This window comes from Ictidomys tridecemlineatus, chromosome 7 (genome assembly GCF_052094955.1).
Source record: "Ictidomys tridecemlineatus isolate mIctTri1 chromosome 7, mIctTri1.hap1, whole genome shotgun sequence".
Taxonomy (NCBI): Eukaryota; Metazoa; Chordata; class Mammalia; order Rodentia; family Sciuridae; genus Ictidomys; species Ictidomys tridecemlineatus.
In genome coordinates this window covers 15,361,769-15,376,609 of record NC_135483.1, presented here as the reverse complement: position 1 = coordinate 15,376,609, position 14,841 = coordinate 15,361,769, and the positions used below count along the sequence as shown (strand labels likewise).

Genomic DNA, 14,841 nt, shown 5'->3' with positions numbered 1-14,841 from the left:
GGGTGAGAGATATGGACTCAATTTCATTTTACTACATATGGATTTCCATTCTTCCCAGCACCACATGTTGAAGAGGCTATCTTTTCTCCAATGTGTGTTATGGAGCCTTTGTCTAGTATGAATGAGGTAACTGTACTTATATGGGTTTGTCTCTGTGTCTTCTATACTGAATTAACTAATGTTTTAACATTTCCTTGCCCTACATAGAAGTCCCAAGCATCCTGCAACTTTTAGATAACAAAAATCCAGGAAGTGATCCAGTGGGATCTGTTAGTCAGAGACATGAGGTGGGTGTGCCCGTCCATATTTCCCCATCACTCCCATAATCAAAAAAGTGCATTAAATTTCCCATGGTTTTCCATTTCATCATCTTCTGATCTTTAATCTTGGCAATTCTACTCACCTCTCAGCCATTTTTCCAAGGTAGATACCTCAAGAGTGATCACCGACTCCCTCCTTTTCCTGTCTTCTCACAAAGAACCAGTCCCCCAAATCCTGTGAGTTCTCCAGAATGTTCTTGCAATCTGTCCTCAACAGCTCCTCTGCTGTTAGCCCTTCATCTCATCACCACTTACCTGGATTACTGTAAGCCTCCTGCTGAGTTTCTCCCTTACCCCAGTCACAGGTAAAAACCCCAACTGTGTCAAATTGAGTTCCTTTTGCCTGCAGATTTCAATTCAGTAGCCTCTGGGACCCATTAAAATTTGGCCTCTTCCAGTCTATTCACCCACTTGTGCCTGCGTTTCCTTGTCCCATGATTATACATCGTGTTTCCTTCAACCCTTTAGTCATGACCATTATCAAAACAACTGACCTTTACAGGACTGTGTGCTTATGCAAGTTCTGATCCCTTTGCCTGATCCCTTTTCTTCTTACCCATCAAAGGAGCAAACTCCTATTCATCCTTCAAAAGCCAACTGCTCTTCAGCGGTGAGTCTTCAGCTTTCTGAAGCAGTGAGTCTGCACCTGGGGGATCAAAGTAATTTTATAGAAAATTCTGTTACAACACTTACCATGTTGTACAGTAATTTTTCTCTTCACGTGACTCTTTCCCAATAAAGCATTCCTGTCTCTTCTCCCCAATGTGGTAGTATTATCCAATGTTGCATTCACAGTGTTGATCAGAGGGAGAAAAGGAATGTGTGAGGCTCGTTTTAGAGAATAAATGTGCTAAACTAGTGAATTCCTGGGAAATTTATAGTCAGGATAAGGATGGAATTGCTGCAGAATGTTGATGCTCTTGCAATCACAGAAGCAAGGTGAGCCAGGCACACAGCTTGTATGGAGCAGAGGCTCCTTAGAAAGCTGAATTTCTGCCAGCCTCTTTCTTCCTAGTTTCAACTTTACATGCAATTTTTAATGTTGCAAATGAAACATGTGGTAATCAGATCCAAAGCAGTTCATTCAGTGCTTTTTAAGAAGAAACTCTGGAATGAGTGGGGGAGAAGTTTGTACTCCAAAGGAGTGAGATCACTCATTTACTCACTATGAATTCAGTCAAAGGAATTGAATGGATGCCGTCTCAAGATTACAGATGCAGAAGAGAGCCTTTCCTGTTTCCCACATCCCTGCAGCCCCATTAAAGAACTGCCATCAATACTTTTTGCCTTTCATTCCAATTTATGGGTCAGGAAGAAGAGCCTCTTCAATGAAGGAGATGGAGCGGGAAAGACTGACCCTGACTGGGATTCAGCCCTCCCGGATGCTCTATAATCTTCCAGCTCGTGGAGCATTCCTCTCTTGCTCTCCGCTTCTTGTGCATGTGGTCAACAAAATTTCTTGGGAAGATTTTTCTCTCATGCAAATGAGAGCAAGTCAAATACACAGGTGGAGTTTGAATCTTTGCACCCAAGGCCATCACTTGAATCTGGCATTAACTTTGACAGAGCAGGTAATGTCGATTGCTACCCTGATACTTGAGTCAGGCATTCTTAGTTGGTTTCTCAACTGGTTTCTCAACAGGTTTCTCCATTGGCTCAGAACCGATGAGCATGTAGAAAACCAAATGATAAACAGGATGCAGGCTAGGGAAGAAATGGGTTGAAATCTTTCTGGAAGTCAAGGCAGGCTAATTGGGGAGAGGATGTTTAAGCTGATATGAGGAGGAGTGGGTGTTTTCAATGTGGACAATGGAAGGCAGGGGAGAGGGGCTTGGGTGAAGGTGACAGGGACAATGACATGGTGGCAGAGCATAAGGTACAGAGGCATGAAAGAACAAGCTGCATTCTGAGAACCACAAACTGTTTGCACTCAGTGACAGGAACATGGAGGTCAGAAACGAGAGAGAGCAGAAAGGTCTTTGGATATCATCTTGTTGATTAGTGTCTGTTGTGGCTGAGTAGATTTTTTAGCTTGCTTTATCTTAGTGAAGTTGTGGGATTCTAAAGACCTTTTATTTTTTTTATTGTCTGGGCCTACAACCCCAGCTGACATAATACTTTCAGAAATCTTGAGGCTTTTGGTGTATAGATATGTAATCCACTCTGAGACCAAAACTGTACCCACAAATCTCATAAGATGAACCCTTTTGTACCAGGTTCCTCACATGGACTCTTTGGTGTCCTGTTTAACAGAGAAATTCTCCATGGCCTGCCCTGAAGACCTGTAAAGGGCTTTGGTAGTTTACCAACACTTATTAAAGCCATTATCCTAACAGTACCTGATATTTGATCTTTTCTTAGACGCTGTTTCTTAATTTTTGCGTCGTTTGTCATCTGGAGAAGGTGGGAGGTAAAAAAAAAAAAGTTTCCTAACCCAGCATGTCCTAGTTCCTGAATGCTCAAGGGTTGGTTCTTTAGTGCTTTCTCTCCTCTTGCCTTTGTTACCATAGGCAGTGAGAAGGAGTCAGGTGGCACTTTTGACATTCCACCTTGGAATCTCCTCAGCTATACCAGAGGTCAGCTGGTGAGCAGGTAGCATGTTTTTGTAATTAATGTCTGTAAATTCATGCCTATCTACCAGTCTTGCACATGGCAGAGCCAAGTGGTTGCAACAGAGACAATGTGACCCACACTTGACTGTAGAGTTGTTTTTCTATGGCTCTTTGCAGAAGGGGTTTGCTCACCCTACCCAAGACAATTGAGTGCATTAGATACATTTTTCATTTTCCAAAAGTAACAGTGTTGCCAAATCTATGCCACTGTATAACAAGGATTCCTCCTTTAATTTTCCAATAACAGGTTGCCCATAGCTAGACTAGTCCATTGGAAGGCAATCAGCACTCTTCAGTACTGTACTGCAACTGGGGTGCTGGGTCCAGCCTTCTCCACGTACTGTGTGGCCATCCTCCCACTGGGAATCCTGTCTGAGGCTGGCAAAGGACTCCACCATTTAATATAATTTCTCCTACAGAAGTTGGTCCGCGAAGCCCAATCGCAACTCCACTCCTGAACTTCTTATAGTTTTTGTGCTGATTGGGTTCCATTGCAGAGAACAGAGTTCACCTGAGCTGACATGAGGACTGAAAAATTCATGACCGGCATTAAATGGCTTTTGGAATCATTGGAAAGGGTGAAGACACACATATGGGCTAAGCTTCCAGGAGTGTCTCATAAAGCTGCTGCAATAGATCCTGCTATTGCAGCAGCAAAGAAGACTAGGAAATGTGAATTTTAGCTTCTTCAATGGTTTAAGTCTGCTTGTGTGGCTGTACAGCATGGACTGGTGACTTGAATGGCAGAGATTTGTTTTTTCACAGTTTTGGAGTCTAGAAATCCAGACCAAGGTACCCTTAGTGGTGGGCTTGAGAGGGCCATCTGTTTGCTGTATCCTCATGGAGGCTTTCCTCTGTGTTTGTGTGTGTGTGTGTGTGTGTGTGTGTGTGTGTGTGTGTGTGTGAGAGAGAGAGAGAGAGAGAGAGAGAGAGAGAGAGAGAGAGAGAGATCGATTGATCCATCTCCGGGTCTTTTCCTCTTCTTATAGGGACACTACTTCTATCAGGTTAGGGCCCTACCCTTATTACCTCATTTAACTTTAATGAAATGAGGTAAAAAGGGTAATAAGTTCTCTAAAGGCCCCCCTCTCCAAATGTAGTCACATTAGTTGTTAGGGCTTCAAATATGCATAGAAACGATTCAGTCCACAACACCAATTCTCCTCAGCAGGGAGGCAAAATCAAAATCCTCAGACAGGATTCCCAGTGGGAGGATGGCCACACAGTATGTGGAGAAGGCTGGACTCAGCACCCCAGCACTATGAATATTGAGCAAACCATTTTGCAATATACATCGAACTTTGAAAAACAAAGGTGAAGTTACTTATTGCAGCATTATATGTGTATTAGCAAAGGCTTGGAAGCAACCGCAACAGAAGGGCCCACAGACAATTAAATAATAGAATACTATGTAACTGTGAAAAAAATAAGGGAGCTCTGAGAGGAGTGTCTGGGATGGAAAACTCTCTGTGATGGGGTGTTAAGTGAAGAGAAATTTAGAACAAGTGAGTAGTTTACTACATGCCCAGCAAAGGAAACAAACATCTATTTTCGATTATTACCTGTGCGTATGTGTGTACATGTGTATGTGTGTGTGCATCTGTGTGTTTGCCAGTAGGTATGTATTTGCTCACATATATTTATTTATAAATGACACAGACAGCTACGGTTGCTATGGAGGGAGGAATTGAATAGCTGAGGCCAGAATGGGAGGGAAAGTTCTGTGGTATGTTTGTGTATTTTGGGGTTGTTTGTTTGTTTAGAAAGCAGATTCTGAAGACTGTTTGCTGTCCAGGATGTTTACTGCAGAGTGCCCTTGGGATCAATGCCTGTGAGAGAGGAGAAGGAATCCAGTTTGAGCCCAGGCGGGAGCTGACCTGCAGCTGAGGCCTGGCACCAGCATCCTCTGCCTGCCCACTGAGAACTCAGGAGCTGGAATGGTTTAAGAGTTATCTTGCTTTGGACCTTCAACAGTCACTGGGTGTGAGCTTCCAGGAGAGGGTGTGAGCTTGGGAGGGGCTCTTCACAGCTGCAGCAACACTTATGGGCTGCAGATGCAAGCTCGATGCTCATCACACTCCCCTGCTCTTCACACTCCCTGAGGTTGGACAAGTCCTTCCTGGAATGGGAATCTGAAGGCCTCACTCTGTATTGAGCCCGGCTGTACCCTCAGTGCCTAAGATCACACAACAATAGGAGCATAGCATGCTTTCAACAAATAAGTGTTCCATGAATGTATGAAGGCACCAGACACTGTGCCTGGCTCAGATGGAGTTGTAAGCAAAATCACTGGTAGGCGCTGCCTTCAGGGAGCTTGCTTCCTGGGTGGGGAGAGGAAGTAATGAATCCATCACACAGACATAAATTTCAGTCATGAAGTGACCTGTGATGAAAAGGATCATGGTGCCAGAAAAGCAAGAGCAGGTAACTGACAGGAAGGGCATGGAAAACTGTCGTGGGAAGTGACAGTGACGTGTGGGTTTCCATCTGAAGAACGAGCAGGATTTGTTTAGGTAAAGGAAGGGATGGATTTATCTTTTGAAAATGTCACTCTGGATTGAATGAAGAGACTGAATGACAGGGGGCGAATGTGTGCGTGTACACTGGATTGTTAGGAAACTATGGAAATCCTCTAGCAGAGGGGTGATGGTTACCAGAATTAGGGGGACTCTTGTGGTTGGGAGACACATCTGGATTTGAGAATTATGAAATGCACAATAGATGAGACTCCCTTATGGCCTGGATATAGGAGGTAAGAGATAAATTGTATAGATGGTTGAGAGAATATTGGAAGAGGAAGTAGTGCATTTTACTTTATTTCCTGTTTATGTATGTATATGGGGAAGAACAGTGAAAGAATTATCATTTTGATTTTGAGGTATTACACCTCCAATATGAAAAATCAAGTAGACCATCGGTTTTAAGAATGAAGAATTCAGACATGTATCCTGAACTAGAGATACCTTTTTTTTTTTTTCTGTGTAGGTGGTATTTTAAAATGTGGGAGTAGATGAGATAGCCCAGGTTAAAACAGTGAGAAGAGATGAGTCGAATGACCTTGAGGAACCCCCATGGTTAGTGAAAACAGATTTATCAAAGAGAAACAGGACCAACTTGATATGTTGGAGGAAAATGTGGTATTACCTCAGGACAGCGTTTCTACAAGGAGTACTCAACAGTGTCAAAACTACTGAAAGTACCTGAGAACTGAAAAATACAGTTGCACTGATAACAGGGAGATCATTGGCGGTGTTTGTGAATCGCTGTTTCTGTTGCAGAAGGAAGGTTAGGGTGAGTGGAGACGTGGTCACACAGAAGTTGAGGGGCTGCTTTAGGATGGGACGGGGCACTCAGAGTTTACAAGAAAGAATGAAAAGTCCCTGCAGAGGACTTATTTTAAATACTACGGAGTGACTGTTGCAATGGGAAGAGAGTGCAGGGGTGCAGAGGTACCTGCTTCTCCAAGCGTTATTAATAAGGGCGACTTGTAAAGGGTGCTCGGCTCTCCAACTGTTTCACGAAAGGTCAACGTGTGTCCATGCTCAGAGCGATGAGAACCAAAGCAAGAGGATCTTAAATACTATATTGATTTTGATTATGCTGGGATAATGGTAAAGATGCTAAAGATCAATCTGATGACACCCGGATGGCAAGGAAAGCACAAGCGCCAATCAGGCCCCCATCCCGAGGCGCCGAGGAACGCGGTCACGGCTGGCCAATCACAGCACAGGAAATCCCCGGCGCGCTCCTGGCCCGGGACTCCAAGGGTTAAGATCAACGAGCGCTGCATCCTAGAGGGGCCCCCGCACAGCCCGCCGGGGAGGTCGGGGCCACTTCCTGTCCCGGCCTCGGTCGGAGCGTTTGGGACCCCGGGCGGCGGGGTCGGCCGGGACAGGGCTCTTCCTCCGGGACCCCTGGGGGTCGCTGGGGGGCGGCGCGCCGGGAGCGCAGCCCGGAACCGTGAGTCCTCCGGTCCGGGAGCCGAGGGCTGCGGGCGGGAGGGCGGAGCTGCGGCGCCGGCGTCCGAGGGTCGCGCGGGCGGGCGCGGCGTCCCGAGCGCAGCGCGTTTCCCCTGAGGGCTGTCGGCCCAGAGCTGCGCTCCACCCCTCACCTGTCTGCGCTGTCCCAGTGACAGCGGCCATTCTCAGTGGCGTGACCTCTTAAGGACATGCTGTTGTGTCATTGATGACCTCAATTTGCCCCCTTAGCTCCAAAGCCAGTAGTAGCGCAGGGGAAACGGTGGGACGGGGATCGGCCCCCCAAACCCTTGAGTCCTTGCTAAATTAAATTCCTGGATAGAAATGCCCGTTTTAACAGCCACCGCCCCCCGTTTTGCCTTCAGGTATAGGATTTTTTTCTTCCCAATGAAACACTGGTGCCTAGTGTGTTTGGAACGGCCACAACAGTGGAGGCACTCTTGGAGGAGTATTTGCATTTCGGGATTAAGCCCAGCGCTGCTCCCTCTCTCCTCCGCGGTCTCTGCTCTGCTTCACAGTATCGCTGTATGGGATGGGCTTCCAGGAGGTGGGCCTCCCAATCCTGCTCTACTGTTTCTTGGTTGTACCTTGGGAAAGCTTCTTTATACCTTTCAACTTATCTGTGAAACCATCTTTAAGTTTTTTTTTTTAAAGATTAAAATATGTGGGGCTATTTATACACCTCAGGCTATTTTGAGAATGATAAGAGAACCGTGCAGATTATTTATTTCACTATCAGGCACATGACAAGCAGCAGCTGGATAAAAATTATACTGTTTTTTTTTTCTCGTTTGTTTTTAATATGTGTGCCTTTGGAGATTCTTCATTTTAGGCCCTTTTATATTATTTACATCCTGAAATGAATCCAGGTCAATAGATAACTGCCTTCTGGTGGTAGACCACATTCTCTAATCCCTTAAAGTGGTCTGGGGGTGTAGTTGGCTCCAGAAGATGAAGTGTGGGCTGAAATGGTCAGCATGATTATGATAGGTTAATAAACTAAGTGCAAGTCTGGAAGAAGTCCCTGTTTTGTCTCCCTTTTATACTTAGAAGTGACTGGCTACAATTATTTCAGCTCTGCTTTGTTCTGTTGTTACTGATTTTATAAATCTTAACTTTCCATTGAAACTGACTTTCTTCCTTCTGTCAACCACCTGGTTAGTTATTCTTTTGAAACTGAACAAGTTGCTTTCTCTTCTTTAGCTGCTTCTTATGCCAGCATAGGGATTTCTTGGAGTCTTTATAATAGTTACTAGTGATGCCTTTTCTGCAAGAATATTTTGTTTTTTCAAATATTGGGTATGTGGCTCAAGTGGTAGCGTGCTCGCCTGGCATGCGTGGGGCGCTGGGTTCGATCCTCAGCAACACATAGAAATAAAGATATTGTGTCCACCAAAAACCAAAAAAAAAAAAATATATATATATATATATTAAAAAATTCTCTCTCTCTCTCTCTCTCTCTCTCTCACACACACACACACACACACACACACACACACAAGGTATTTTTATGAGTGGACATCAAGTACTAGTGTTCATGTCTATATTTGAAGCTTGACCTTCAGATTTTTAATGCAAAAGTAATAATAAATAGTATAAATTATGATAATTTAAAAATTATTTTCTTAGAATAGGAAAATCAGGATTACTCTTATTTCTGAACACAGCCAATTTTCTTCAGTATGGTCTCAACAGAACATTCTGTGCCTACAATTGCTATGTGTAATTGTTGGGAAGGAAGGAGGAATAAACTTAGAACAAGTGCCTCCAAATGTGACCCCTGTTTCTATCCACAGGGTTTCTGCTCCCTAAACTGGCTGTGATTATTGTGATGGAGCAAGGAAAGGAACTGTTGGTGGCAGAGTCTAAAGGTTTCACCAAGAGGGAAAATTTGAGAGTCGTCTTTTCAGGTGAGGGATTGAGAAGATTGTCTGAATCATTAGGCAGTTTGTTACAAGATGTGCTAGAGACCCTGTGGACAGAACAAGGTGTTAGAATGAGACAACACTTACCTTGGATCTCTGCTCTGTCACTTATAAATTGTGTTAATTATTTTGGCCTCAGTTTTATCATCTTTAAGGAAAAGATAGATGATGAATGATAATCTGTATTTCACAAATATTTTAGGATTAATGAGATACCACATGGAAAGCTCCTGTTCTTAGTAAAGGTGGTTATTGTTATTTCTGTATTTGCTCATATTTTAACTAAGCTGTTGACAGGTTGGATGTTGTCAGATGGGATCCTGTACACTTTCTCCCCTACTTAGATTCCCTTTTTTCTTTCATATCTTCTAGCATAAAGTTTAATGTGTTATGTTTAGATTGAGGTTCTCCTTGACAGTTGCTAACAGGTTCAATTGCTTCACTTGTGCTGTTAATTCTCCTGCTTCTGGTGAACACATAGAATAAAAGAAGTAAAAAGCTTGAAAACATTTTTTATATATATATAAAATACTTGATGAGGTTTTGCATTGTTTTTTCCTCTGTTTCACTACAATTCAGAATTTTCTAGTAGAGATCAGGAAATATGTTTAGAATATTTGTTTATTTTTGCAGGAGATGAAAGTAAGAATATTATGGGAACTGCGCAACACAATACTCCTCAGGCAGAGAAACTCTGTCTTAAAGATAGACTTTCAAAATGGCCTAAACATCATGGACCAGAGAATATTAAGAATGAGGATACAAAAGAAGCACCATTAGCATGGTCCCAAGAAGATGAGATGTGGTGTCATGATTCCTATGAGAATGATGGCATGTCACAGTGTTGGGAAAATTGTATAAGAAAAGCAGAAAAACCCAACCACCAGGAATGGGACCCGGAAGAACATAACAGTGTCTCTGTACAGCAGAATTCATCCTTGGGAGAGAAACCCTACAAATGTTTGGAATGTTGGAAAAGCTTCAGCAATAGTTCTCATTTGCGTACTCATCAGAGGACCCACTCTGGAGAAAAGCCTTATAAATGCTCTGAGTGTGAGAAATGCTTCTGTAATAGTTCTCACCTGATCCAGCATCTGAGAACACACACTGGGGAGAAGCCGTACCAGTGTGGCGAGTGTGGGAAAAGCTTCAGCAACACCTCCCATCTTATTATCCACGAGAGGACGCACACAGGGGAGAAACCCTACAAATGTCCCGAGTGTGGGAAGAGTTTCAGCAGCAGCTCCCACCTCATTCAGCACCACAGATCACACACAGGTGAGAAGCCATACGAGTGTCCTATCTGTGGAAAAGGCTTCAGCCACAGCTATGTCCTAATAGAACATCAGAGGACTCACACTGGAGAAAAGCCCTACAAGTGCCCCGACTGTGGAAAGAGCTTCAGTCAAAGTTCCAGTCTGATCCGCCACCAGCGGACACACACAGGTGAGAAGCCCTACAAATGTCCTGAATGTGGAAAAGGTTTTGGTTGTAATTCTACTCTAATTAAGCATCAGAGAATCCATACGGGAGAAAAACCCTATCCCTGTGCAGAATGTGGGAAGAATTTTAGTCGAAGCTCCAACCTTATAGCACACCAGAAAACGCACACAGGAGAGAAGTCCTGTGGAAATTCTGAATATGAGGAAAGTGTGCATCAGGACTGCAGTGTGGTAGAGGACTGCAGAGTCCAGCCAGGAGAGAAGCCCTATAAATGCTGTGAATGTGGGAAGAGTTTCGGCCTTAGCTCCCACCTCATTAGACATCAGAGAACGCACACAGGGGAGAAGCCTTACAGGTGTTCTGAGTGCTGGAAGACTTTCAGTCAGAGTTCCACCCTAGTGATCCACCAGAGGACTCACACAGGAGAGAAGCCATATAAATGCCCCGACTGTGGTGAGTGCTTCAGTCAAAGCTTTAACCTCATCAGGCACCGAAGGACCCACATAGGAGAAAAACCTTACAAATGTCCCGACTGTGAGAAATGCTTCAGCAGAAGTGCCTATCTCAGTCAGCATCGGAAAATTCACATGGAAAAGTCTCTTGAGTCTCCTAAAGTGGGGGGTTTCCTTCATGAGTGGATGTGGAAAAGCTGTTCAGGGAAAATGGCCCTCCTCCCTTCATTTTCAGTCTCAAATTCATCTTCTACCTGAGTTCCACGGATGTTTCATGCTGTCCCCCCCCCCCCCCATTATTAGGAAGGTATTTGGTGATAATTGTGCTCTAAGGTTTATTGGTGTGTTTCCCAAAGTCAACCTCTCTGTTTAGAGGGAAAAACAAATCCACTGGCTACCTAATCTGTCCAGGGAGAGGCCACCAAAGACTGAGGAGGAACTTTTAAAATGTAAAGTGAGGTAGGAATGGCTTCAGATGGAAATGGAGAGTAATCCTGGGAGTGAGCCAAAAGACCTGATGCTAGAATTGCCATTGAATCACCTCATTTCCTTTTGTCTTATTGAGTGTAGACAGAGCATTATTGTTCTTAAGAGTTTACCCAGAAAAGTTCATTTTGAACAAATAATGCCATTACCTGGCTGTTTTTGGAGGTCTTAAGAAGAGATGTACTTTTTCCAAATTCATTTTTATTTTCTAAAAATGAATTTGCTTCTAGAACCCTGTGTCCATTACCATAGCTTTTAGCCATATATGGCTACTTACACTTATGTTGATTAAATGAAATTTAAAATCCAATTCCTTAGTCAACTAGCTCCTTGAAAAGTGCTCAGTAGCCACATATGACTAGTGGCTGTTGTATGGGATATCATCATAGAAAGTTCTTTATTTCAAGATCATCATTCTAGAGAGACTCATAAGTCTTTCCTTTCAGGGTAGGAATGCACTCTGGGGTTTTGCTCTCCAATAGGAATTGAAATAGAATAGAAATGGAATAGTTTTGAAAGCACTGGGTCAAGAAAGTGGGTATTCTAGTGACTCTGTGTTCTCATTTATGTTCCACCAACTGGGTTATGTAGTGATAAAACATCATTGTCTTGACTAAAGCCAGGATAGGAAGTAGGATCCTGAGTTATTCTGTTTTTAAATTTTAGATAATCTTTTGCCTGAATTTTCTCTTCATGTTATTCCTGATTAGATTAGGAACTGGATTCTTTTTCTAATAATTAACACATTAATTCTGAGCCAGTGTCCAAGAATAGTTTCTTTGAACACTGATATTCTTTAGCTCCAAGACTGGCTGTTTTCTTGGGCCTCTTGACATACTTGGTCTGGGGATCTGATGATTGCCATCATCAGTTCTATAGGAATGATGCTTTGGGAGGTATTAGATATATCCTATTCCCCTCTCTCACTTTTTCCTACAATTGTGAAACGTAAACGTGTAAAAGTTCAGAATTCCTCTGAGTTGCCCAGGATTGCATTTTATTGTGGGATTCAAAATATTATGAAGAATATGTCAAAATGGTATTTTAGGAACGTGAAGTTAGACAGGACCGACTGCTGAAAAGGTTGTAGCTGACAGGTAATTGGTTTGTATGAGGATTTTTTCATCTTTCATGCTTGTGGCACACGTGTCCTTTAGTATTGTTATATGATTAAAAAAAGAAAAAAAGCTAATAAAGGAATTTAAGATATATTTGGGGGTGGTTTTCTGCTTTCAGAATTTTTTTTTTTTATGTGACTCCCACCTATGCATCTTTCTGCCTTTGTATGTTATATAGTAAACCCCAAGTTATCTTAAGTTGTAATATCTCAGGGCAAGTTTTGATAGTATTTTTTTTTTTTTTGCCACAGAAAGCTGAGAGTTCAATTAATGATTGGTAATTAAATTATGAGTTTAGGGCTGGGGATGTGGCTCAAGCAGTAGCGCGCTCGCCTGGCATGCATGCGGCCCGGGTTCGATCCTCAGCACCACATACAAAGATGTTGTGTCTGCCGAAAACTAGAAAATAAATACTAAAAAATTCTCTCTCTCTCTCTCTCTCTCTCTCTCTCTCTCTCTCTTTTAAAATAAATAAATAAATAAATGAATTATGTGTTTATTAACAAGGCTGAAATTTAGTATCAAGGCAGCAGCTATGAGGCTAATCACATGATCTATGGCAAGTGGCCCCTCTGAGCCTCAGTTCCTTCCTCTGTAAAATGAGGATAATGCCTACCTTGCAAGGTTGGTATAAGAATTAAATGTTTACAAAAGTTCTGCCAGAAAGCTTAAAATAAAATGCGGTTAATATAAATATTAATGGTATTATTATTCATTGAAACAAATTAAAAAATGTCATCCACATGAAAAATACAGCAATACAGCTCCAAACTTATCCTGCTTAGAGATTCTATTTGATTCATTTCAGGAACCAAAGGAACAAGGTATTAGAAAAGCATGAGATGATATGTGTTTTATGGGCTGTCAAAAATACTTTTATTTACAACACTTGGTACAGTCAGCTATAATAGGGCAGGAAATATTACTGAAGTTTTTATTATTCATGAAACAAAGGATTTGGTTTAAAATACAAAAGATCAAAACAGCATGTTTGACAGCAGGTAAATGTGTGTCCTCTCACCATCACCTGCACTATGTTTTATGACTGCTAACAAAAGAAACATGTTACAAACTTGAGCTCTACAGGAATATAGACATTCACATTTTATATTGGTTAAGATGAACTCCATTATTAAAATAGTTTGGTGAGAATCCTTGTATCTGGATAGGAAATAAGGAAAATAGAAGAGATTTGTCCTTTGTGATGAAAAATATAACATTCAATAATATTTTATGTTTTTGCCTCAGTTTCACTAATCAGCTGATAGGTTCTTTGTTTAGCTCCATACAAAATAAATATTCCGTATTCTCTATTTTTCTTGTTGGAACAAAGGATTCAGCAGCATATGAATAAAGAAATAATAAATTTCTTATTCACAAATTATTTGTTTTATAGTATCTTTTTAATTAAAGACATTTTTCCTACTTAAAGAAGGGACTTATTGCTGGACATGGTGTTGCATGCCTGTAATCCTAGAGTCTTGGAAGGCTGAGGCAAGAAGATTGCAAGTTTGAGGCTAGCCTTGGCAACTCAGCAAGCCCCTGAGCAAATCTTAGCCAAGACCCTGTCTCAAGCCAGACTCAGTGGCTCACGCCTGTAATCCCAGTGGCTAGAGAGGTTGAGACAGGAAGATCGCAAGTTCAAAGCCAGCCTCAGCAAAAGTGAGGCACTAAACAACTCAGTGAGACCCTGTCTCTAAATAAAATAACAAAATAGAGCTGGGGATGGCTCAGTGGTTGAATGTCCCTGAGTTCAATCCCCAGTAACCCCACCCCCTCAAAAAAAAAAAAAAAAACCCTGCCTCAAAATACAAAATAAAAAGGACTGGGGTTATAGTGGTAGAGTGCTCATGGGCTCAATCCCAAAACAACAAAAAACCGATATAAAAAATAAGGGGCTCCTATTTTTCTCTTCCAGTGTAACAGAAATATGTCAATGTGCATACTTACAGAAGAAACAGGAAGCACCCTTCCTAGCTGCTTTACAACCTTCCAGGTACAAGCTTAAGCCTCTCCTAGTACTGGAGGTAAAGGCTGGCTCTCATCATCCCATGTCATCCAAGCTGGACCTGTTACTGGTGTTAGAGGCCAGAGGCCTGACTTGGGGGCCACAAAAGACCAGATTTGGCCACCTACCACCTTAAAGAGTCCAGAGAAAGATGAGTGGAAGCAAACAAAGGAATTTGTTATTTACTGTAGCCACACTGGGAAGAAATGGGGACCTGCATCCTAAGCCCTGTCTTCAGGGTAATGATCAGAGCTTCAAGATTGTATAGGGAAGAAAAAACAGTGGAACAGGACAGGGAATATGCGTGACATTGAGCAGTCTTGGTCCAACTGCAGTCTGGTTGATTGACTCTGGTCTGGTTCTGCTGGCATCAGGAAATCTTATTGCCCTCCTTTAAGGGGGAAATGTAGTTTCCTGAACCCTCCATCTTCAAATTTAATTATCTGGTCATCTGAGGAGCTAGAAATAACTATAGATTAAGGTAGGTTAGGTTTGCTCTA

The 14,841-nt window shown here is 42.4% G+C and overlaps 1 protein-coding gene across 4 annotated transcripts; it reads left to right on the top strand.

Annotated features, from left to right (window-relative positions):
* Positions 1-6,737: 6,737 nt before the first annotated feature.
* On the top strand, positions 6,738-13,027 carry Znf572 (zinc finger protein 572). 4 transcript variants are annotated; one of them, XM_021724279.3, is made up of 4 exons: positions 6,738-6,892; positions 7,275-7,456; positions 8,706-8,819; positions 9,468-13,027. In XM_021724279.3, the coding sequence occupies exons 2-4, from the start codon at positions 7,297-7,299 to the stop codon at positions 10,985-10,987; spliced, it is 1,794 nt and encodes a 597-aa protein (XP_021579954.1). In that variant the 5' UTR covers positions 6,738-6,892; positions 7,275-7,296; the 3' UTR covers positions 10,988-13,027. The 4 variants fall into 4 exon arrangements, with proteins under 4 accessions (XP_021579954.1, XP_005316220.1, XP_077872851.1 ...); XM_005316163.5 differs by lacking the exon at positions 7,275-7,456; XM_078016725.1 differs by lacking the exon at positions 8,706-8,819.
* Positions 13,028-14,841: the final 1,814 nt, after the last annotated feature.

Coding starts and splice junctions, on each gene's coding strand:
- Znf572 (XM_021724279.3), top strand. CDS start 7,297: ATGAAACACTGGTGCCTAGTGTGTTTGGAACGGCCACAACAGTGGAGG. Junction 7,457..8,705: donor ATGGGATGGGCTTCCAGGAG/GTGGGCCTCCCA, acceptor TTCTATCCACAG/GGTTTCTGCTCCCTAAACTG. Junction 8,820..9,467: donor TTTGAGAGTCGTCTTTTCAG/GTGAGGGATTGA, acceptor TTATTTTTGCAG/GAGATGAAAGTAAGAATATT.